At 45.3% G+C, this 25,074-nt stretch overlaps 1 protein-coding gene across 1 annotated transcript in view; it reads right to left on the bottom strand.

Moving 5' to 3' along the window:
• Positions 1 to 25,074, bottom strand: part of LOC112251320 (adenylate cyclase type 1-like) — a 49,940-nt gene that overhangs the window by 12,061 nt on the left and 12,805 nt on the right. Inside the window, exons 6-14 of the mRNA XM_042322722.1 lie at positions 23,030 to 23,185; positions 20,481 to 20,672; positions 6,805 to 6,902; positions 4,373 to 4,457; positions 3,018 to 3,107; positions 2,558 to 2,841; positions 2,263 to 2,383; positions 1,801 to 1,917; positions 91 to 237 (exon numbers count right to left, since the gene is read on the bottom strand). Of these exons, the coding sequence (XP_042178656.1) occupies positions 91 to 237; positions 1,801 to 1,917; positions 2,263 to 2,383; positions 2,558 to 2,841; positions 3,018 to 3,107; positions 4,373 to 4,457; positions 6,805 to 6,902; positions 20,481 to 20,672; positions 23,030 to 23,185 (1,290 nt within the window). The remainder of the gene's footprint in view (positions 1 to 90; positions 238 to 1,800; positions 1,918 to 2,262; positions 2,384 to 2,557; positions 2,842 to 3,017; positions 3,108 to 4,372; positions 4,458 to 6,804; positions 6,903 to 20,480; positions 20,673 to 23,029; positions 23,186 to 25,074) is intronic.

Raw genomic sequence — 25,074 nt, 5'->3', positions numbered from 1 at the left:
TTTTTTGTGCAAATAAAATAAATAAATGTTGGGCTCTGGACAAAAGCAGTGCACTATATAGGGAATAGGGTGCCATTTGGGATGCCTCACCTCGTCAAAGTCTGCGATGATCTCGTTGAGCAGCCTGAGACACTCCACTCCCATGTTGTTGCCGTCCAGCTCAATGTAGAAGTCATTGAAATTAGCGATGGAGGCAAACAGCACTCCTACCTGACTATACGACTGGTAGTACAGGTCCTAACACAGATTCAGACAGGGAACCTAACAGTTAGATAGGACTATTACAAAGGTATTAACAGGTCCTGAAACAGTTTTTACAAAGGGTTCAAGGAAAATTTCAGGATTTTACAACTTGACGTTAGATGGTTCATCACCCTGAAAGAACAGTTATTGCAGAGTTAACAGTACCAATCCTAGATCAGATAGGCTCGTTATATACACAGGTCCTGGGACAGTTGATGGTTATAACAGTACAGGTTCTAAAACAGGGAGGCAGATAGGTAGACACGAATCAAGACTTACGTAGGGCTATTGCACAGGTATTAACAGGTCTTCAGACAGTTATAGACGGTTAACAGTACATGTCATAGAACAGATACGAGGAACTAAAAGTCAGATAGGGCTAATACACAGATATGAGCAGGTCCTGAGACAGTTGTTACAGAGGGTTAACAGTACATGTCCTAGAATAGAGGTAGACAGGCAACCAGAGCTAGATAGGGCTATTACACTGGTCCTGGGACAGTTGTTACAGGGGTGGCAGAACAGGTCCTACAGAGCCCTGGCATATTGGTACAGTGCATTGATTGACATAGGGATACATTGGATCGAGAGATGTAACCATTCTACAACATTCCAGGGTTTAAGGGTGACCGCTGTTCCCGGTATCCCTATGGCCATCAACACACTGTACCAATATGACAGGCCACTGCAGGACCTGTACTGTTAACCCTATGTAAAAACTATCCTCTCTCTCCCTTGCTCTAGAACCTGTTCTACCACCCCTGTAACAACTGTCCCAGGGTCACTTCCTGGTTCCACTGTTTACAAAAAAGTCAGTGACGGGAATATACGTGTCCTGGTTGGGAAGTCTACAGGATGTTTGATTTAATCACTTCCTCTTCCTGAGAGGGGGGAGTGGGAGGGTCCTGGGAGTGGAACAGACATCATTAGAACGGATATTGATCAATCAGCAGACACAACGACGGAGAACCTGTCACATCACACCTTAACCAAACCCCAACCAAACCGCAACCAAACCACAAACAAACATCAACCACAACCAAACCAAAATCAAATCTCAAACAAATATCAACCACAACCACAACCAAACCAAACAAAGTGCAACCAAACTGCAACAAAACCACAATGACCATACAACCTTGGAGGTAAAAGAGGCTATTCTTAACATTTACTGTTCAAAAAGCTCTCAGGCAACATCAAAACATGACCACGTCATGATGCGGTCAGATCACACTTCAACCCAAACATGACCTCAAAATGACATGATCACACCAGCCAGCTACTCAAATGCACCACTACCCAAACGGGAGATGACCTAGCAGGGAATGGCAGGGACAGGGGGACAAAGCACAGGGGGAACTGGTGGACAAGGCACAGGTGGGGCAGGCGGAACAGTGGGACGAGGCGTAGGGGGAACAGGGGAATGAGGTGCGGGGGAATGGGGGACAAGGCATAAGGGGGACGGGGGAATAGGGGGACGAGATGCAGGGAGACAGGGTGATGGTGGGACAGAGAGAGAGGGGGACAGGGAGAGAGGGGGACGGGGGTGAGACTCACCATGTTGCGGGGGTTGGACATGAGGAAGTGCTGCGCAACGTGTGCAGGTAGGAGATTGAACAGGATCCTCTTGTTGTCCAACTTCACCTTCTCCATGTCGCCTCTCTCCTCCTCTGCCTGCACAAAATACATGGAAACAAAAACATGTTACATGTATTAGTATAGTATGGCAACCTATTCCTTATATGGCCCTGGTCAAAAGTAGTGCACTACATAGGGATAGGGTGCCATTTGGGTTTCAACCAACAAATAACTAACAGACCTAGATACAGACAGAATGAAAGAGTGATAGTCCTTTAGTTTGTAGCGATATCCAAAAAGGGGGCTTGGTTTTCACTTGGAGCTCACAAAGTAGTCTATTTCAGCTGTAATAGCTTTTCCTCATCACTAGAGGGGGGTAATGACTCACAAACACTAATGACTCACAGACACATATACGCAAATACACACACAAACACTCACCTGAGTGGCCCACAGGTAGTCTAAGCGTAGTTTGAGGTCCAGTTGTCTACAGTGTAGAGCCAGAGCTACAGTAAACAACAGGAGACCCAGCACTGGATCATACCGCCGAGGGTGGAGCAAACTTCCCCACACACACACACACACACACACACACACACACACACACACACACACACACACACACACACACACACTGCATTAAAACACACGCTGACCAAACTTACAGATAAAGCATACCCTGCCCATATCGAACCACACTCCTCTCACCCCCTCACCCGAGCCCCCGCCGCCTTACCCCACGGCGATGCGGTACCCGCTGGTCTCCATGGCAACGGTGTAAAGGACCGAGAGAAGGAAGAGCAGGAGTATCTTAGGTAGCGAGGAGACGCGGAGGTAAGGGATGACGGTGAGAGTTCCGGCCACGCAGGAGAGGAGAGCGTAGGAAACGTTCGGACACACCCCCTCCGCTACCGTACTGTTCATTGGCCCTGGCTCGCTCGGCGTGTCCATGGAAACAGTCTCCACGGAGCTGCTACTAGAGTTACCTCCCATAATCCAGACCCAGGGTAAACAGCTCACCTGGAGGAGGTAGGAAAAGGGTGAGGGGTAAAAGGGGAAGGAGACGGGTTAAAAAGAGAGGGAGAGATTATGAGGGGAAAGGAGCTCTAATAGTGGAGCTAACCTGCGTTTTAAAACATGCCTTGGAGTGGCCAGATTTCAAACGTACATGATGACCTCTAAACACACACACTTACCACACATGCTTGGGTGACAGTGTAGGTCAACAGGACTAGAAACACACAGAGCGCTGTTCGGATCTGAATGGTGAGACACCCTGGAAAACACTAAACCGAGGAGAGGGAGATGGAGAACGAAGAGTTGAAGTACCAGTTTATCTCAATGATAGTTTTATGCATCTTGTCATTACTGGGGAGCGGAAAAGAGAACGAGTCTCTCTCTCTGTGAGAGGAGTAAAATGACTGGAGGGGGACAGGCAGTAAGTCCACTCCACAGACACCACACTACTATAGAGGAGGAGAGGGAGACTATTCCCTATTTAGTGCGCTACTTTAAAGCAGGGCCTATAGGTATGACCCTGTGTTTTGTTGGTAACACTTTACTTGACACCCAGCATCATAACACGTTATGACACAGTCATAACCATGTCGTAATATGTCATAACAGCTGACATAACTTGTCATAATATGACCAATATGTTTACACCTGTTGTGACATATATTGCGTTATTTTATGGCTGGTTATGACACCTACAAAAAAAATAGCTTTTATGACCATCATAATCATATAAGCCAGATAGGCCTATCACGTACATGTCTTTATATCAGTCATCAGTCACAAAGAGGGTGTCTTGTCCTGCTCCTGCATTCATCCCAGTCATCAGCAACAGAGCACTGGGGGTAGGTGCATGTCTGACATTAGTGTGTGCTCAATTACAATGATAATTTAACATGGTCAATTTCATTTTTTATATATAACAAACATACCATTGATATGGTGTAATGGATTGTTTTTCCTTATGTGGTAGGTTTGGTGGGTTTTGACACTCTTATAAAGATGTCATAACCAGCCATAAAATAATGGTCTAAATATATACGTCATTACAGTACTATGACCATATTATAACAGGTTATGTATGACACGTTATGTCAGCTGTTCTGACATATTATGACAGGTTATGTATGACATGTTATGTCAGCTGTTCTGACATATTATGACAGGTTATGTATGACACGTTATGTCAGCTGTTCTGACATATTATGACAGGTTATGTATGACACGTTATGTCAGCTGTTCTGACATATTATAACAGGTTATGTATGACACGTTATGTCAGCTGTTCTGACATATTATAACAGGTTATGTATGACACGTTATGTCAGCTGTTCTGACATATTATGACAGGTTATGTATGACACGTTATGTCAGCTGTTCTGACATAATATGACATGGTTATATATGACACGTTATGTCAGCTGTTCTGACATATTATGACATGGTTATGACCACGTCATAACGTGTTATGACGCTGGGTGTCAACTAAAGGGTTCCCAAATAGGTAGACTAGCACTAGGTAGGCAGACTTCCCTACCTGAACACTTGTGATGTAAAGATACATCACACAGACCACATGGAAGCACAAACACATCACCAGCAACAGCAGCACCAACAGTCCCCTAGAGAGAAAGAGAGCGAGAGAGAGAGAGAGAGAGAGAGATAGAGGGAGAGAGAGATAGAGAGAGCGAGAGAGAGAGAGAGAGAGAGAGAGAGAGAGAGAGAGAGAGAGAGAGAGAGAGAGAGAGAGAGAGAGAGAGATAGATAGAGAGAGAGATAGAGAGAGCGAGAGATAGAGAGAGGGAGAGAGGGAGAGATAGATATATAGAGAGAGAGATAGAGAGAGAGAGAGAGAGAGAGAGAGAGAGAGAGAGAGAGAGAGCGAGAGATAGAGAGAGGGAGAGATAGAGAGAGGGAGAGAGGGAGAGAGGGAGAGATAGAGAGAGAGAGATAGAGGGCGCGAGAGAGAGAGATATAGAGAGGGAGAGAGAGAGAGCGAGAGAGAGAGAGAGAGGGAGAGAGAGATATATAGAGAGAGAGATAGATATAGAGAGAGAGAGAGATAGATAGATATAGAGAGAGAGAGAGATAGATATATATAGAGAGAGATAGAGAGAGAGAGATATAGAGAGGGAGAGAGAGATAGATATAGAGAGAGAGATAGATAAGAGAGAGAGAGAGAGAGAGATAGAGAGGGAGAGAGAGAGATATATATATAGAGAGAGAGATAAGTACAAAGTGACTTATCAACTTCTCTAATGTCTTGTTTCTTTCGAGATGTCTCTTTGTGTGTGTGTTCGTGTGTGTGTGTGTTTATGTTTGTCCAGGGAGGGGGATAAACGTTGAGTTTTAACAGTTAAATTGAGTCATTCATTCTGATTGGTTAAGTTGAGTTAGGGTTTTGATTGGTTAAGGTTTTGATAGTGTTAAAAGCCCATCGTGCCACTGGGACTGAACCCTCAGAGCCGGAGTTCTAGCAAGCCGTGAGCCTACTAGTGTTGTCACGATAACAACATGTTGACTTCGATACCAATACCAGGTTTAGTATCACCATACTTGACACCAAAACTATATTCACTACCAAAACGATACCACGCCAAAAAAAATAAGCGTATTAGCTGAAGTCACAGAATAACTAATGGAATTCCACCATTGTAATAATGTGTTGATAACTGGTAGAACAACAACAAAAAACAAATAGAATACCTTCTATTCTATAATCAATGTATTTTCTAAATGAAGAAAAAAAACATTAAATAACACAAAAAGATCTTACAGTTGTGTCAAGTTGGCTGGATGTCCTTTGGTGGTGGACCATTGTTGATACACACGGGAAACGGTTGAGCGTGACAAACCCAGCAGCGTTGCAGTTCTTGACACAAACTGGTGCGCATGGCACATATTACCATACTCCGTTCAAATGAACTTCAATCTTTTGTCTTGCCCATTCACCCTCTGAATAGCACACATACACAATCCATGTCTCAACTGTCTCAAGGCTTAAAAACTTTTCTATAACCTGTCTCCATCCCTTCATCTACACTGATTGAATGGCATTTAACAGGTGACAGCAATAAGCGATTATAGCTTTCACCTGGTTTCACCTGGTCATCTATGTCATGGAAAGAGCATGGGAAGTGCTTAATGTTTTGCACACTCAGTGTATATTGCTGTCATAGCTAAGTTATGAGTGCATAATAATTGTTCATGTTATTGTCACTTAAAAATAATTCAAATTGAGTTGCTAGTAGAATAACGTTACAATGCAAATGTCATGTGTAAAATTGTCTTTTGGCGTTTTAGAACTAAACCTACCTTGCACTGCACTGCTTTGTATAACATTTTGCTTAGTTGTTTTGGTGGGCTGACCCTCATCATCTGCTCTGTAATCAAACTATTCCCATAGTTCACATCTGCAGCCAGTTTTGCCAACAAGCTGCGGGCGTGGGGGGATGATGTTTTCGTTAGAAGAAGCCATGCTGTTTGCATTTTCTTTCTCCTCTCGCTTACTTCTCAAAAGTGGCTTGCATTGTGTCAGCTGCATGGACAAGCACATCCTGACTAGCTACTGCCCCCTTGAGAAGATCCAGACAAACTACTCGACAGACTCGATCCTCTCAATGGGTATATGACGTGAGAAACATTTGACAGAACGAAAGCAACAAAAATTCTAGTACCGAATCGTTTTTTCATGTTCTAGTATTGACAAAGTACCAATGTTTTGGTATGCATTGCAACAATAGAGCCTACTTGATGGTAATAGTGCTCACCGTTGCCCCTAGTGGATGGTATTGAAGGCATCTCCTAACATCCAGGGGACCTGGATAAACATCCAATACTGCTTTGGATCTGGTGTGTGTGTGTGTGTGTGTGTGTGTGTGTGTGTGTGTGTGTGTGTGTGTGTGTGTGTGTGTGTGTTTTGTGTGTGTGTGTGCCTGCGTGCCTGTGTGCGTGTGTGTACGTACGTACTGTGGTATCATCAGAAGATAGATAAGGCCAAAGAGAGCAGCGAGGACCAGAGAGACAATCACTGCACTGATGAAATTACCATCATACTCCTGGTTATACTGGAGAGAGAGAGGGAGGGAGAGAGAGAGAGAGAGAGAGAGAGAGAGAGAGAGAGAGCAAGAGAGAGAGCGAGAGAGAGAGAGAGAGAGAGAGAGGGGTGAAGAGAGAGGGGTGAAGAGAGAGAGTAGTGATTACTGACATGTAATTAATTAAAGAAGCATCTGAAACTGTTTTTCATCGATTCCAGAGTTGAGATTGATCTTTTAAATGTCAGGCAATCTACAGAGAGAGAGAGAAAGAGAGAGAACAAGAGAGCGAGAGAGAGAGAGAGGTGGGGCAAAATATGAGTTGCAGTTAAACAAATGTAACAATTATGTAAACACTGTAGCCAAAGGACAGCCAGTCTATGTGGAACCATACTGACCGAAAGAACCCTTCGAGCCCTTTAATGGTTCTTTACAATTCAAAAAATTGTTATTTCCTTTAGTGATAAATTATTGAAAATGTAGGGGCTGCGGCTAATCAGAATATTTGGGGTGTGGTTTGCGCACAGGTCTTTTTGTGCAGCCATGATTGGCAGTGTCATTCCAGTTAGTGTAATATGGCTATTAAACTGGAAGAAAATCCCTGCATGGTTCTACAAAGAATCTTTGAAATTGAAAAATATTCTTTGTAGAACCATTCTCCATAAAGGTTCTATAAAGAACCCTGAAGTGCCTTCAGAAAGTATTCACACCACTTTACTTGTTCCACGTTCTGTTGTAATTACAGCCTGAATTTAAAATGGATTACATTTAGATTCTGTGTCACTGATCTACACACAATACACCATAATGTCTAAGTAGAAATATGTTTTTAGAAATGTTTATAATCTAACAATGAATGAAAAGCTGAAATGTGTTGAGTCCATAAGTATTCAACCCTCTTGTTATGGCCTAAATAAGGTCAGGAGTAAAATCATCTTTAACAAGTCACATAAGTTGCATGGACTCACTGTGTGCAAGAATAGTGTTTAACATGATTTTTAAATGACCACCCCATTTCTGTACCCCACACATATGATGATCTGTAAGGTCACTCAGTTGAGCAGTGAATTTCAAGCACAGATTCAACCATAAAGACCAGGGAGGTTTTCCAATGGTTCGCAAAGAAGGGCACCTATTAGTAGATTGGTAAATATATAAAAAATAAACACTGAATATCCCTTCGAGCAAGGTGAAGCTACTAATTACACTTTGGATGGTGCAGCCCAGGCCACGTGGAGACGCTGGGATCCGAGCTCGGGTGAGAGCCAAAGCCACCCTACCATCCCTCCCAGCCCAGAACCCGCGCCAAGGGAAGGGAGAAGTGGAGGGAGTGGGCCCCCTACCCTACCCAGTCCTCAGAGAGTCACAGATACACCTACCATTTACCCGTGCTTCATTGGTCTGTTTCGCTTGATGGTCCTCCGATCTGCACTTGTTAGATGGCCCTCCGACCTGCAACCATTTTCTACGGGTCTATAAACTCAGCAAAAAAAGAAATGTCCTCTCACTGTCAACTGTGTTTATTTTCAGCAAACTTAACATATGTAAATATTTGTATGAACATAACAAGATTCAACAACTGAGACATAAACTGAACAAGTTTCACAGAGATGTTACGAACAGAAATGGAATAATGTGTCCCTGAACAAAGGGGGGGCCTTACAACAGGCCTACAAGCCCTCAGTCCAGCCTTTCTCAGCCTATTGCAGACAGTCTGAGCACTGATGGAGGGATTGTGCGTTCCAGGTGTAACTCGGACAGTTGTTGTTGCCATTCTGTACCGGTCCCGCAGGTGTGATGTTTGGATGCACCGATCCTGCGCAGATGTTGTTACACGTGGTCTGCCACTGCGAGGATGATCAGCTGTCCGTCCTGTCTCCCTGTAGCTCTGTCTTAGGCGTCTCACAGTACGGACATTGCAATAGTCCTCATGCCTCCTTGCAGCATGCCTAAGGCACGTTCACGCAGATGAGCAGCGACCCTGGGCATCATTCTTTTGGTGTTTTTCAGAGTCACTAGAAAGGCCTCTTTACTGTCCTAAGTTTTCATAACTGTGACCTTAATTGCCTACCGTCTGTAAGCTGTTAGAGTCTTAACGACCGTTCCATACAGTGCCTTGCGAAAGTATTTGCCCCCCTTGAACTTTGCGACCTTTTGCCACATTTCAGGCTTCAAACATAAAGATATAAAACTGAATTTTTTTGTGAAGAATCAACAGCAAGTGGGACACAATCATGAAGTGGAACGACATTTATTGGATATTTTAAACCTTTTTAACAAATCAAAAACTGAAAAATTGGGCGTGCAAAATTATTCAGCCCCTTTACTTTCAGTGCAGCAAACTCTCTCCAGAAGTTCAGTGAGGATCTCTGAATGATCCAATGTTGACCTAAATGACTAATGATGATCAATACAATCCACCTGTGTGTAATCAAGTCTCCGTATAAATGCACATGCACTGTGATAGTCTCAGAGGTCCGTTAAAAGCGCAGAGAGCATCATGAAGAACAAGGAACACACCAGGCAGGTCCGAGATACTGTTGTGAAGAAGTTTAAAGCCTTTTACAAAAAGATTTCCCAAGCTTTAAACATCCCAAGGAGCACTGTGCAAGCGATAATATTGAAATGGAAGGAGTATCAGACCACTGCAAATCTACCAAGACCTGGCCGTCCCTCTAAACTTTCAGCTCATACAAGGAGAAGACTGATCAGAGATGCAGCCAAGAGGCCCATGATCACTCTGGATGAACTGCAGAGATCTACAGCTGATTCTGTCCATAGGACAACAATCAGACGTATATTGCACAAATCTGTTCTTTATGGAAGTGTGGCAAGAAGAAAGCCATTTCTTAAAGATATCCATAAAAAGTGTCGTTTAAAGTTTGCCACAAGCCACCTGGGAGACACACCAAACATGTGGAAGAAGGTGCTCTGGTCAGATGAAACCAAAATTGAACTTTTTGGCAACAATGCAAAACGTTATGTTTGGCGTAAAAGCAACACAGCTCATCACCCTGAACACATCATCCCCACTGTCAAACATGGTGGTGGCAGCATCATGGTTTGGGCCTGCTTTTCTTCAGCAGGGACAGGGAAGATGGTTAAAATTGATGGGAAGATGGATGGAGCCAAATACAGGACCATTCTGGAAGAAAACCTGATGGAGTCTGCAAAAGACCTGAGACTGGGACGGAGATTTGTCTTCCAACAAGACAATGATCCAAAACATAAAGCAAAATATACAATGGAATGGTTCAAAAATAAACATATAGGTGTTAGAAGGGCCAAGTCAAAGTCCAGACCTGAATCAATCGAGAATCTGTGGAAAGAACTGAAAACTGCTGTTCACAAATGCTCTCCATCCAACCTCACTGAGCTCGAGCTGTTTTGCAAGGAGGAATTGGAAAAATTTCAGTTTGTGCAAAACTGATAGAGACATACCCCAAGTGACTTACAGCTGTAATCGCAGCAAAAGGTGGCGCTACAAAGTATTATCTTAAGGGGGCTGAATAATTTTGCACGCCCAATTTTTCAGTTTTTGATTTGTTAAAAAAGTTTGAAATATCCAATAAATGTCGTTCCACTTCATGATTGTGTCCCACTTGTTGTTGATTCTTCACAAAAAAATACAGTTTTATATCTTTATGTTTGAAGCCTGAAATGTGGTAGAAGATCGCAAAGTTCAAGGTGGCCGAATACTTTCGCAAGGCACTGTAGGTGCATGTTCATTAATTGTTTATGGTTCATTTAACAAGCATGGGAAACGGTGTTTAAACCCTTTACAATGAAGATCTGTGAAGTTATTTGGAATTTTACGAATTATCTTTGAAAGACAGGGTCCTGTGTTCCCTTTCTTGCAGTGTATCTTATTGCCCGTTTTACTGTCGTCCTGGGCTTATAGATCGAGTCAATCCTTCATCAGATGAACCGCAACATGTCGGCTAAAGAGATTTCCTTCCTGAATGCATATGAAAGTGTTTAATATTGTGATAGTGAAGAGCAAAACTCCTCTCAAGAGAATTAACATTACAGTCACACCAACTGGTAGGCTTTTCATACAACTGTACAAAATGGTAAGAGAACTGGGGAAGAATGTTACCCCTCTACATACACATTTCTTTACCGGAATCTCTAAATGTAAATACTGGCAGATCCATAAAATGTCCTTGTACAGTAGTAGATCTAAGTAAATTAGAGGATTCTAAATTCCTATCTAAGGGGCTTTTGTACAATTATATATTATAATGCAGGGTGAATAAAATGTTTATGTTTATTAAGTAATCTTCATTGTCTCAGATCAGCGCGAAACGGTGCTAAAATAGTTGACCACACGGGGGGAGGCTATTGCTTGTTGGGGGGGATTTTCCCACCTACAGTAGCCGGGCTATTAATCTAATCGTTGGATAACAGATCGGCTCTCGGAACTCATTAACACGCGTTACTGTGTGTGTTTCGATATTCTCTCTCTCTCTCTCTATCTCTCTCTCTATCTATCTCTCTCTCTATCTCTCCCTCTCTCTCCCTCTCTCTCTCTCTCTCTCTCTCTCTCTCTCTCTCTCTCTCTCTCTCTCTCTCTCTCTCTCTCTCTCTCTCTCTCAGTGCATTCTTTTCTTTACATGTTATTTTCTATGGTGGAGGGTTAATGCAATATTTGTTTTTAGCGGTATCCAAAGTTTTTTTTCAAAGTTAGGGTGGAAGAGGACAGAGTAACTTTCCTGGGGGTTGGAAGGTGTAGTGTGCGCAATGGCTTCTCAGCCTAGCGCGGAGGAGACGCTGTCGATACAGCATGGATTCAGGTGTGTTCCTGAGAACGGAGTTAAGGTGGAGGAGGTTCTGCTCGCGGTCGGTGAACAGGTAGGAGCTGAGTTTATACATTCTGCTTCTAGAATGAACAAAGCTGTGGTTGTGTTCATGAAAAGGGCTAATTTGGTCGGTAGGCTAATTGCTAGCGGAATATTTGTAAGGGATGTGTTGGTGTCAATTTCACCTCTCTCTACCCCTTCAACAAGAGTTGTAGTGGCAAATTTGCCTCCGTTTATTACGGATGATCAAATTAGGAAAGAGCTGAGTCGTTTTGGTAAGTTTGCTAGCGGTTTCCGTGTACTGTCAGCAGGTTTTCAGGCAGATGCCGTTAAGCACGTTGTTTCGTTCAGGAGGCAAGTGTTTATGTTTCTGAACAATAATGAGCAACAGCTAAATGTGCATTTTAAAGTGAGGCATGGGGAGGGGCTCTATGCAGGTTTTGCCAGCACAGATAGTCTACGGTGTTTTGAATGTGGGGATTTGAGGCACAAGAGTTTTGCGTGCCCACATAAAGGCCATAGACAAGGTCAGGGTACAAGCGCAAGTGGGGGAAATCGAGGTCAAAATGCAGGGGGTAAGGAGATGCAGACAGCAGAGGCTGGGCCTAGTCAGTCTAGAGATGGTGGTGTAGATGAGGCTGGGCCTAGTCAGGCTAGAGATGGTAGGGTAGTGGAGGCTGGGTCTAGTCAGGCTAGAGATGGTGGAGAAGCAGAGGCTGGGTCTAGTCAGGCTAGAGATGGTAGGGTAGTGGAGGCTGGGTCTAGTCAGGCTAGAGATGGTGGAGAAGCAGAGGCTGGGTCTAGTCAGGCTAGAGATGGTGGGGTAGCTGAGGCTGGGCCTAGACATGCTATGGAGGGTGGTGCAGATGATGCTGGGCCGAGTCATGCTATGGAGGGTGGTGTAGCTGAGGCTGGCCCTAGTCATGCTATGGAAGGTGGTGTAGCTGAGGCTGGCCCTAGTCATGCTATGGAGGGTGGTGTAGCTGAGGCTGGCCCTAGTCATGCTATGGAGGGTGGTGCAGATGATACTGCGTCTAGTCAGGTTATTCTAGTGGATGAGGAGAATATAGTGGGGAAGAGTAAGAGATTAGGGGGGGAGGAGGAGGGTGTCAAGAGGAAAAGGAAAAAGGGTGTGGACAAAGGCACCATGGAAATGTTGCCTGTTGCTGTGGGTGAGGCCCTAACCAGAGAGAAAGGGCAGGTGGTCAGGGTGGGAGATAGAGAAGAGGAGGAAAGTGAGTCTGAGGAAGAGGATGAGGAGTTATTTTTTTCAGACTCCTCTTCAATTGGCCTGGAGCTGACAGCCAGTCAACCAGAGGGGTCTAAGTACACGTTGAGAGAACTGACAAGGTTCCTGAATGAGACTAAGGGGAAAAAAGTTAATCTTGAGGCTTTTTTTCCTGATCCTAGAAAGTTTGTAAGATCAGTACAACATGCTATGACAAATGAGGGGCATGGTGTCCTCTCACCCAGGAAACGGTTTAGGTTGAGGAAGTGGGTCACAACAGTGCGTAAAGGTTTACCTTCAGACACTGTTTAAATGTTTAATTTCTTACTGACACTGGGGCTTTTTGAGCTTTGCTATTGGTCTATTTCTCTGCTGGCTTTTCTCCCACTTCTTATGGAGACTCTTCGGGTAGGCTCGCTCAATATAAATGGCGCCAGAGATGCGGGAAAGAGGAGTGTGTTGGGTGAAAATGTAAAACAAAAAAAAGTACAGGTGTTGTTTCTGCAGGAGACGCATAGTGATGTGGTGAATGAAGTTGATTGGGGGCTCTGGTGGAAAGGGGCAAGTGTGTTGAGCCATGGGACAAATCTTAGTGCAGGGGTGGCAGTCCTTTTTGCACCGGGTCTGGCTGTAAAAATTTGCTCCTCAAAGGAGGTGTGTAAGGGTAGGTTGCTTGTTGTTAAAGCAGAAATTAACAACATGTGTTTTGTCTTTATAAATGTGTATGCGCCTAACACAGGGAGAGAAAGAGGGGTTCTATTTGGGAGTCTTAGACAGGAACTCTCACAAGTAGCGCCTGAGGAGACGCTGGTGATCGGAGGTGACTGGAACTGTACAATGGATTTTACAAAAGACAGAAATGGGGAAGAGCCTCATTCAGTGTCAGTGGGAGTGTTAAGGGATATCTTTAATCAGTTTGACCTAGTGGATGTTTGGAGAACTAAACATCCAAACACAAGACAGTATACGTGGGTGAAGGTTTTTGGGGCTAGGGTGAGTGCAGCTCGACTTGATCGTTTTTACATGTCCAGGAATCAGAGCAATAGGCTGCTGGGTGCTACCATTCTCCCAGTGGGGTTTTCGGATCACCACATAACCATGGCTCGGCTGTCTATTTCACCAGGGCCCCGGCAGGCATCTTATTGGAAGTTCAATGTAAAGCTCTTACAAGATGCCACTTTTTGCTCAGGTTTCCAGACTTTTTGGGAAAGATGGGGGCAGCGAAGAGAGGAGTATGAGTCTCTGAGTCAATGGTGGGATGTGGGGAAAGTGCAAATTCGGCTTTTCTGTCAACAGTACACAGCTCTCTCATCCTCAGAGGCTAGGAGAGTATTGGGGGAACTAGAGCGGTGTATTAGTGAGATGGAGGTAGAGATGGTGGGGCAAGGCAATGTAGGCCTCCAGGCTAACTTAGCCGAATTACGTAGGGACCTGGGCAGTTTTTTCCAGGTTAAAGCAAAGGGAGCACTTGTAAGAGCTAGGTTCTCCATGCTCAAGGAGATGGATGCTCCCAGCTCCTTCTTCTTTGGTTTGGAAAGACAGAGCAGTGAAGCCAAGGGTATGCATTGTCTACGGCTGTCTGATGGGCGGGTGACCTCTGTGGTGGGGGAGATGCGGGAGCGGACTGTGGAGTTTTATACTGAATTGTATAGGGCAGAAATGTGTGATCCTATGTGTGCTCAGGTCTTGTTCGCAGGACTCCCTAAGCTCTCTCGGGCACAGAGGGATGAAATGGACATTCCTCTGTTGTCACATGAACTGGCAGAGGCAGTAACCCAGATGTCACCCGGTCGTGCACCCGGGGTCGATGGACTTCCAGTGGAATTTTACCAAAAATTCTGGGGAACAATTGGACAGGATTTCTTTTGCGTGTTGCGTGAATGCGTCGGGGTAGGAGAGTTGCCGATGAGCTGCCGTCGGGCGGCTCTGACTCTCCTGCCCAAAAAAGGGGACTTGTGTGAACTTAAGAACTGGAGGCCTGTGGCATTACTCTGTGCGGACTACAAGATTTTTGCCAAGGTCCTCTCTAACAGACTGAAGTCCCATCTGGACTCTATAATACACAAGGACCAGACATATTGTGTACCGGGACGCTCAATCACGGACAACTTGTTCTTGATTAGGGACATGTTGGACTTGTCGAGAGGTTCTAATGTGAACTTTGGACTGGTCTCTTTAGATCAAGAGAAGGCTTTTGATAGAGTGGATCATGAGTATATGTTTAATGTGATGTCTGTGTTTGGGTTTGGGAAGAGTTTTGTGACCTGTGTGAAGCTGTTGTATGCTGGGGCGTCATGTATGGTTAAGGTGGGAGGGGGGCTCAGTAGGCCAGTCTGGGTGAGACGGGGCATTAGACAAGGATGCCCTCTATCTGGGCAGCTGTACACACTAGCCATTGAACCTTTTTTAGGACTGCTACGCAGGAGACTGCGGGGAGTGTGCTGGACAGGCATGGATGTGGTGACAGGAATAGCAGTCTCAGCATATGCAGATGATGTTTCTGTGATGGTCAGAGATGGGCAAGATATGCAGGAACTAGAGACCAGTCTGAAGGTGTACGAGGGAGCTTCATCAGCTAAGGTAAACTGGGGAAAGAGCAAAGCTCTGTTATGTGGGGCATGGGGGGATAGGGCTCCTCCTCTGCTTCCAGGGGGTTTGCAGTGGGGTTGTGAAGGGCTTAAAGTGTTGGGGTTGTACTTGGGCTCGGAGAGGTGGGTCAGCAAGAACTGGGAGGGGCTGTCACAGGCAGTGGTGTCAAGACTGGCCAGGTGGAGGTGGCTCTTGTCCCAAGTGTCATATAGAGGGAGGGTGCTGACAATCAACAACCTGGTGGCATCTTCCTTGTGGCATAAACTGGCTGTCCTCAACCCCCGCCCGGTCTGCTTGCAGACCTGCAACGCAAGCTGGTGGACTTCTTTTGGTCGGGACATCACTGGCTGAAGGCAGCAGTTTTGTACATGACTGTCCACGAAGGAGGACAGGGCCTGGTGGAACTGGAGAGCAGGATGGCTGCTTTCCGACTAAAGGCGGTGCAGAGACTGCTGTACCACACTGATGTTGGCTGGAGGGAACCAGCATGCGCGCTGCTGAGGAGAGCTGGCGGATTAGGGTTGGACCGGCAGCTGTTCCTCATGAAGCTGGAGAGGTTGAGTACAGCAGGTCTCTCAGAGTTTTACTCTGCGGTGCTGAGGGCCTGGCAGCTGCTAAGGCCCACACGAGAAGGGGGTGTGGAGCCTGGGCAGTGGGTGTGGGAGGAGCCTATCTTCCACAACCCAGCCATCCCTTTGAGATCGGTTCAGTCGGCCACCCTGCAGAGGCAACTGATGGCAGGGGGTTTACAAAGGCTGGGTGACCTGAGACTGCTGGGAGAGGAGGGGTGGAAAACCCCGGAGGTCTTGGCGCAACAAACAGGAATAACGTCTCTTAGGCTGCTGGAGAGATTCCTGGAGGAGGTCCAGGAGGCACTGTCTGAGCCGGTAAGGGGGGTGTTTGAGAGGCCAAAGGGAGAGGGGCCACCAATGTTCCCGCCACTGCAGGTGACGGCAGAGACTGGAGACTGGCAAGGGGGTCTGGAGGACTTGTTAGATTTTAACACTCCGAGCCTGGGGGAGTTTGAGGGGGTGGGAGGTAAAGCCCTCTACAACCTCTGCGTTAAGGTTAGGAGCATTAGAAGCCTAACAGGAGTGAAGGCTCATCAGTGGCAGGGGGTATGTGGGGCGGAGAGTATGGTGGGTTTTAGATGGAGGGCGCTCTACAAACCCCCAGTACCAAAGAGGTCAGGGGACCTCCAGTGGAGGGTTCTTCATGGAGCCCTGGCCACTAACAGCTGGTTGGCACGGGTTGATCCGGGAATTGGGCAGGGGTGTCCTTTCTGTCAAATGAAAGAAACTGTAATTCATGTGTTTTCTGTGTGCACCAGGTTAATGCCATTAATGTCTCTGTTGGAATGTCTGTGTGACAGGTTGGGGGTGGTTTTTGCTGTTGGGATGTTTATAATGGGATACAGGTATTCGAGTAAGGAGAAAGAAAAATGTGTTTTGTTGAATTTTCTGTTTGCTCAGGCAAAGTTAGCTATTTGGCTAACAAGGAGGAACAGGGTCAAAGGTGGGGGATAACAGACCCTTTACTACTGTTTAATGGGATGGTCTCTGCGCGCCTTAGGGTTGAGTTTGAGTTCTATAAAATGATCAAATGTGTGGAGATGTTTGAGGAGATATGGTGTGTTGGGGGGGGCTTTCTGTATTGCTGGGGAAGATGTTTTGGATATACGGTTGTAGGAGAGGGTTTTTATATTTTTATTTTTTATTTTAGGAGTGGGGGGGTGAGTTTTAAATGAATTGAGAATGTTTCAATAAAGAAAGTCAAAAAGTCAAAGTCTCTCTCGACCTCTGAATGCTCGGCTATGAAAAGCCAACTGGCATTTATTCCTAAGGTGCTGACTGGTTGCACCCTCTATAACCACTGTTTATATTATTTGACCCTGCTGGTCATCATTTTTTACATTGTATTCAATTTCCAGTGAGACTATTCAAGCCATCGACTCACTGATGAATGAAGATGAAGGGCGATCGGCAAATGCAGTCTGGAATCTGCTGGCATCACAGCACAACATCAACATCGCTCTAATCACAGTCAGATCAGGGACTGTAGTGATGCCTCTTTGCACTGAGATGCAGTGCCTTAGACTACTGCGCCACTCGAGAGCCATGACCAATATGACCAATATGGATATCTTTATTTTTCAGAACATTAACCATGTGTGTTCTCTTGTTTTGTACTGCTCTGTAGTTTCGAACCAATGATTTACCAAGATGACATTGAATGTTCCTGAGTGGCCTAGTAACAGTTTTGACTTAAATCATCTTGAAAATCTAGGGCAAGACTTGAAAATGGCTGTCTAGCAATGAACAACAACCAACTTGACAGAGCTTGAAGAATAAAAAAATAAATAATGTGCAAATATTGTACAATCCAGGTGTGCAAAGCTCTTAGAGACTTACCCAGAAAGTGTTTCATTTTCCATAAATGTGATACATTTTTGGAAATTTTCTTCCACTTTGACATTACAGAGTATTTAGTGTACATTGACCAAAAATGACAATTAAATCCATTTTAATCCGACTTTGTAACACAACAAAATGTGGAAAAAGTCAAGGGGCGTGAATACTTTCTGAAGGCGCTGTAGCCCCCAAAAGGGTTGTAATGATATCGGAACAGTTTTTTAATGGTTCTTTACCTTAAGGTTCTGTATAGCACCATACAGGGTCCATTTAGAAGCTTCTGAGCATGGTTGTTTATAGAACCTTCAAGAAAAGGTTCCATATAGCACCAAAAAGGGTTCCGCAATGGTTACAAGCCAAAGAACCCTTATTTGGCAACATATAGAACCATTTGTTTTTAGTGTATACCGTCCAAAGAATTGTAATCAGATTAGATACTTTTGAAAAACTAGATGACCTCTAGATGATTACTTCTTGGATCACATTTAGAAAGGATGTTTGTGAAAAAATACATTACAACACCTTTCTGTTTTCTCAATGACATTCAATTCAGCATTGAAAAAAAGATGCAAGTTTAAATTTCTTCCACCTGAGCGAGTATGACCCCAAGTCAGAAACCACTATGGCGACACAGCAAATGCGTTTAATAGATTATCTTTGTCTTCTTCTAATGCCTGTTTATGGGAAAGTAATCAAAACGTTACATTTAGAAAGTAACCTACCTGCACACACACACTCACACAGGCACACGCACTCACACAGGCACACACGCACTCACACAGGCACACACGCACTCACACAGGCACACACGCACTCACACAGGCACACACGCACTCACACAGGCACACACGCACTCACACAGGCACACACGCACACAGGCACAGGCACACACGCACTCACACAGGCACACACGCACTCACAGGCACACACAGGCACACACGCACTCACACAGGCACACACGCACTCACACAGGCACACACGCACTCACACAGGCACACACGCACTCACACAGCACTCACACAGGCACACACGCACTCACACAGGCACGCACTCACACAGGCACACGCACTCACACAGGCACACACGCACTCACACAGGCACACACGCACTCACACAGGCACACACGCAACGCACTCACACAGGCACACACGCACTCACACAGGCACACACGCAACGCACTCACACAGGCACACACGCACTCACACAGGCACACACGCACTCACACAGGCACACACGCACTGGCATTCACGCAGGCACTCACACACACACACGCACTCACACAGGCACACACGCAACGCACTCACACAGGCACACACACTCACACAGGCACACACGCACTCACACAGGCACACACGCAATGCACTCACGCAGGCACACACGCACACTCACACAGGCACACACGCAACGCACTCACGCAGGCACACACACGCACTCACACAGGCACACACGCACTCAGGCACAGGCACACGCACTCATACAGGCACACACGCACACAGGCACTCACAGGCACACGCACACACAGGCACACACGCACTCACACAGGCACACACGCACTCACACAGGCACACACGCACTCACACAGGCAGACACGCAACGCACTCACACAGGCACACACGCACTCACACAGGCACACACGCAACGCACTCACACAGGCACACACGCACTCACACAGGCACACACGCACTCACACAGGCACACACGCAATGCATTCACGCAGGCACACACACACACTCACACAGGCACACACGCAACGCACTCACGCAGGCACACACACGCACTCACACAGGCACACACGCAATGCACTCACACAGGCACACACGCACACTCACACAAGCACACACGCACTCACACAGGCACACACGCAACGCACTCACACAGGCACACACGCACTCACACAGGCACACATGCACTCACACAGGCACACACGCACTCACACAGGCACACACGCAACGCACTCACACAGGCACACACAACGCACTCACACAGGCAACGCACTCACACAGGCACACACGCACTCACACAGGCACACACGCAACGCACTCACACAGGCACACACGCAACGCACTCACGCAGGCACACACACAAACATACACACATACACCCACACATACATATACACACAATCACAGTTCTTCTGTTCTCTGGGTCTTTGTGTCAGACTCCCACTCACACGAAGGAGAAAGTCATCCGGCAGGCGCATGTGGCTCAGAGGCTCCCAAATCATTAGCAGCACCCCCTCCTGAGAGTGTGGGTGGATCACTTTAAACCCCACAACCAAAGATGACAAGCGTGGGAGAGAGAGAGGAGAGGGGAAGGGGGAGAGAAAAATAAAGAGTAAGAGAGAGGAGAGAGAAAGAGAGAGAAAAAGAGAGAGTGAGAGAGAGAGAAAGAGTGAGAGGGAGAAAGAGTGAGAGAGAGAGAAAGAGAGAGAGAGAGAGAGAGAGAGAAGATGAAGGGAGTCACGAAGCATGCCCCTTCTTTGCCACCCACACACTGAGAAAGAAAGACAGTGAGAAGGCAGATTTTTACAGTGTGTGTGTGTGTGTGTGTGTGTGTGTGTGTGTGTGTGTACTCTACATACCCTGCGCTCCCTGTCTGTGTTCCTGTAGGTGAGTGTGATGAAGTTGAGGTCGGTGGTCTGTGAGTCTGTCTGACGAGCCTCGATTAGCCGGCCAATGTAGCGGTTAACCCGTGTACCAGGCGGGTGCTGCACGGAGCCCGAGAACGACGTCCGGCTACGCACCTTCTCCGATGCCGTCCGCAATGCACGCCTCTGTCAGGGACACGGGACAGAGGACAATGTGCTAATATTAGGACAGCATCAGAGTCACAAGGACTTGAACCCCATCCACAGGAGAACCTGGAAGTGGCCGTTCCACCAAATGTTAATTCCAAGGTTTAATGAGTTCTTATACTGTAGGTCCTACAGCTTATATAGTTTAGTCGCAAACAGTTAATGGAATAAATAATGAATCATGGCATACAGGAAACATATAGGAAACATACACTCAGCGGCCAGTTTATTAGGTATACCCATATAGTACCAGGTCGGACCCCCCTTTGCCCCCAGAACAGCTTGAAGGGAAAATTCCCCACACCATTGACACCAGACAGGATGGGTCCATGGACCTAAGACAAATACTGACTCTACCATCAGCATGACGCAACAGGAACCAGGATTCGTCGGACCAGGCAATGTTTTTCCACTCCTCAATTGTCCATTGTCTGTGATTGCGTGCCCACTGGAGCCACTAATAAACTGGCCACTAAGTGTATAACAACTGTATTGGTAAGAATAACATTCCCTTCAATTGGTAATGCCCTTGTTAGTGTATCAAATGGTGAGACTGTGGGTGTATCAAACGGCAAACCATGCCAATACATCCTCCAACATCGGCTTCGAGGGCATTATCACTTCATTATCACTATTATACAACGGGTTAACAACATATTCAAATATTTTTATAAAAAAATATATTTGGATTAATTTATTCATACTATTTCATCCTTCCACAAGATATAGTCCCGACACAACTCTAGGGTTTGCTACCCAAGCTGACTGGTCATTGGTTCTATCGGTTCGGTTGCCAGAGACGCCACCCAGTCATTAAGTCGTTCGTTCTAAATGTTCTATTGCCATACTACTGGCTGGCAATGTTCTTATGCCAAACAGTGCAGCCAGAATAACAACAAATTAGCTGCATTTGCATGTATTTAAGCTGTTTTCTAGTGACATTTATTAACACCCGTAACAATGAGCTAATGTTGTGCAATATCACCTGGTATAGAAATTGTGCTCTCTCATCGGGACACTGTTGTTCAGAGGAGCTAGCCAACAACACAGCTAACACAACACCAACACAGCTAACACAACACCAACACAGCTAACACAGCACCAACACAGCTAACACAACACCAACACAGCTAACACAGCTAGCACAACATCAACACAGCTAACACAACACCAACACAAATAACACAACACCAACACAAATAACACAACACCAACACAGCTAAGACAATCACTTCAAACTGAAGCTGGAAAGACCGCAAAGTAGCTACATTTCGTTTAGTTTGACCTGTTTTCTATTTCTTTGTATATTTTCTTAAAATTATGATTTTGACTGGCTGAGAAAAGCTGTCTGCCTGTCTGTCTCGTCCCGACTCCCGACCCCTACACGTACATTATTATTATTTAAATATTGAAACAATTTTGCAAATATCAGAGAGACAGACCACAAGTTTTATACAGCTCTCTGCTATTGAAAACCAATTGCTAATCTAAAAGAAATGGGAGATAATGTTAATAATGCTTTTTACAATGGAGATCAAATGTATAAATTGTCTGGCTGGGCTGATGAGACAGTGGATTGGAACAGAGCTTTAGCCGGTGGTACCTTGTGGAATAGACACCGGCTGATTTTAACGAATCAGCGTCCATGATTAGACCCACCCGTTGAACAATGTAATATTATTGGGTGTCATAATGCTAGCATTAGCAATGCGTTCTACAATGTAATACTTTTGGGTGTCATAATGCTAGCATTAGCAATGAGTTCTACAACGTAATACTTTTGGGTGTCATAACGCTAGCATTAGCAGTGAGCTCTACAGTGAATTCTAAAGCCAGACAAAGCCCGACAGTTATTAGAGGATTACACAGTTACAGGGCTATTCCTGACAGAGAAATGATGCCTCCACACACACACGAATCATAACACACTGAGTCATCACTGAGTCACAGTTTTCAACACACACCCACCCTATAATATAGCGGTTTGTTTTGGTGTTAGAGTTAGCAATGATATCTGTTGCCTTGGTTTTAACCAAGTTTCTGTAACTTACTCTGGGAATGAGTGTGTTGGCACTTATAGCAGTGATACAGATTAGTGTGTGTGTGTGTGTGTGTGTGTGTGTGTGTGTGTGTGTGTGTGTGTGTGTGTGTGTGTGTGTGTGTGTGTGTGTGTGTGTGTGTGTGTGTGTGTTTCAGGATTAGGAAACCGAGCAGGATTTCACAGCTGGACATAAAAACCCGTTAAAAGGTTTTTAGCTCTCAGACATATTATTTCCCAGAAATACGAATACACACACACAACACCCACACACTAACAGCAACACACACACACACACCTTGTCATCGTCGTCGCAGGTCATGACATTAGAGAAGGGGATCTCTGCCTTGAACATCTTCCTACAGTGCATGAGCTGAACCAGCAGGTAGCACACTGTCTTAAACTTCATCTTCTTGGCTGGCTTGATATCCGACAGGATCAACCCTGGGAAGATCTGAGGAGAGAAGGGAGAGAGAGGAAGAGGGGGAGAGAGGGGGAATAGAGGGAGCAGGCGGAGAGAAAGGGGTGGGGGAGAGAGAGGGAAAGGGAGAGGGAGGTGGGAAAGAGGGGGAGGGAGGGAGTGGGGGAGGGAGAGGGGGAGAGGGGGAAAGCAGGGGGAGAGAGAGGTGTTTAAGTACTAGAGAAAGATCTTCAGCCTTTATAATAGAAACTCTATAAAAGAGCCTATGAACTGGTAGTGTTATGTGATAGAGTCTAATAACTGGTAGTGTTATGTGATAGAGTCTAATAACTGGTAGTGTTATGTGATAGAGTCTAATAACTGGTAGTGTTATGTGAGAGGAAGAGAGAGAGATAAAATGATCACATCAGGACTAGCAGTCCTAACACTTCCTGAGGAAGAAAAGATGAGACAGATCAAGCAGTGTGTGTGTGTGTGTGTGTGTGTGTGTGTGTGTGTGTGTGTGTGTGTGTGTGTGTGTGTGTGTGTGTGTGTGTGTGTGTGCCTGCCTGCCTGCCTGCCTGCTCTAGATGATACGTTAGACCTGTTGTGGTTATTAAGTGTTTCAGGTACAACAACTAAATACAGACGATTTAAACTGAGAGCAGTGTGACAGTATGATTCACCTGTACAATATATGTGTATGATCCACATGTATGATCCACATGTATGATCTATGTGTATTATCCACATGTATGATCCACATGTATGATCTATGTGTATTATCCACATGTATGATCCACATGTATGATCTATGTATATTATCCACATGTATGATCCACATGTATGATCTATGTGTATTATCCACATGTATGATCCATATGTATGATCTATGTGTATTACCCACATGTATGATCCACATGTATGAGCTACGTGTATTATCCACATGTCTGATCCACATGTATGATCTATGTGTATTATCAACATGTATGATCCACATGTATGATCTATGTGTATTATCCACATGTATGATCCACATGTATGATCTGCGTGTATTATCCACATGTATGATCTACGTGTATTATCCACATGTATGATCCACATGTATGATCTATGTGTATTATCCACATGTATGATCCACATGTATGATCTGTGTATTATCCACATGTATGATCCACATGTATGATCCACATGTATGATCTATGTGTATTATCCACATGTATGATCCACATGTATGATCTGTGTATTATCCACATGTATGATCCACATGTATGATCTATGTGTATTATCCACATGTATGATCCACATGTATGATCTATGTGTATTATCCACATGTATGATCCACATGTATGATCTATGTGTATTATCCACATGTATGATCCACATGTATGATCTATGTGTATTATCCACATGTATGATCCACATGTATGATCTATGTGTATGATCCACATGTATGATCCACATGTATGATCTGTGTATGATCCACATTACTGGGACTAGGAGACACTGACCCACAGCTTAATAGGATAAATCACCTCATAGGATAAATCATTCAGTGGAATCATCATGCGTGAACTCCGGAGGTGAATCCTCCACTGTCTATAGTAGATTACACAGAATGGTGCAAAGGAAGTTGAAGTTGACTAATCTGGGCAACCCATAACCAAATCACACATGAGGGGTGACCAGCCACTGCATTATGTTCTGGGTGGAGCACAGGAGATGTTGGACTAGTGTAAGTGGCAGGACCAGGATATGGACCCCGGTGCACTATAAAGGGAATAGGGTGCCATTTTGGATGACAACAGTATGAGTCACTGTGTACCTTACGTCTGTTGGAGGGTACAATATAAGATTGTTGTGGTTGTGTGTTTGTGTAGATACGGTTATTGGAATGTGTGTGTGTGTGTGTGTGTGTGTGTGTGTGTGTGTGGGTGTTTGTG

Source organism: Oncorhynchus tshawytscha, linkage group LG05 (genome assembly GCF_018296145.1).
Source record: "Oncorhynchus tshawytscha isolate Ot180627B linkage group LG05, Otsh_v2.0, whole genome shotgun sequence".
NCBI lineage: Eukaryota > Metazoa > Chordata > Actinopteri > Salmoniformes > Salmonidae > Oncorhynchus > Oncorhynchus tshawytscha.
The sequence above is the reverse complement of the archived record's forward strand: the minus strand, read 5'-3'. Positions and strand labels throughout refer to the sequence as shown.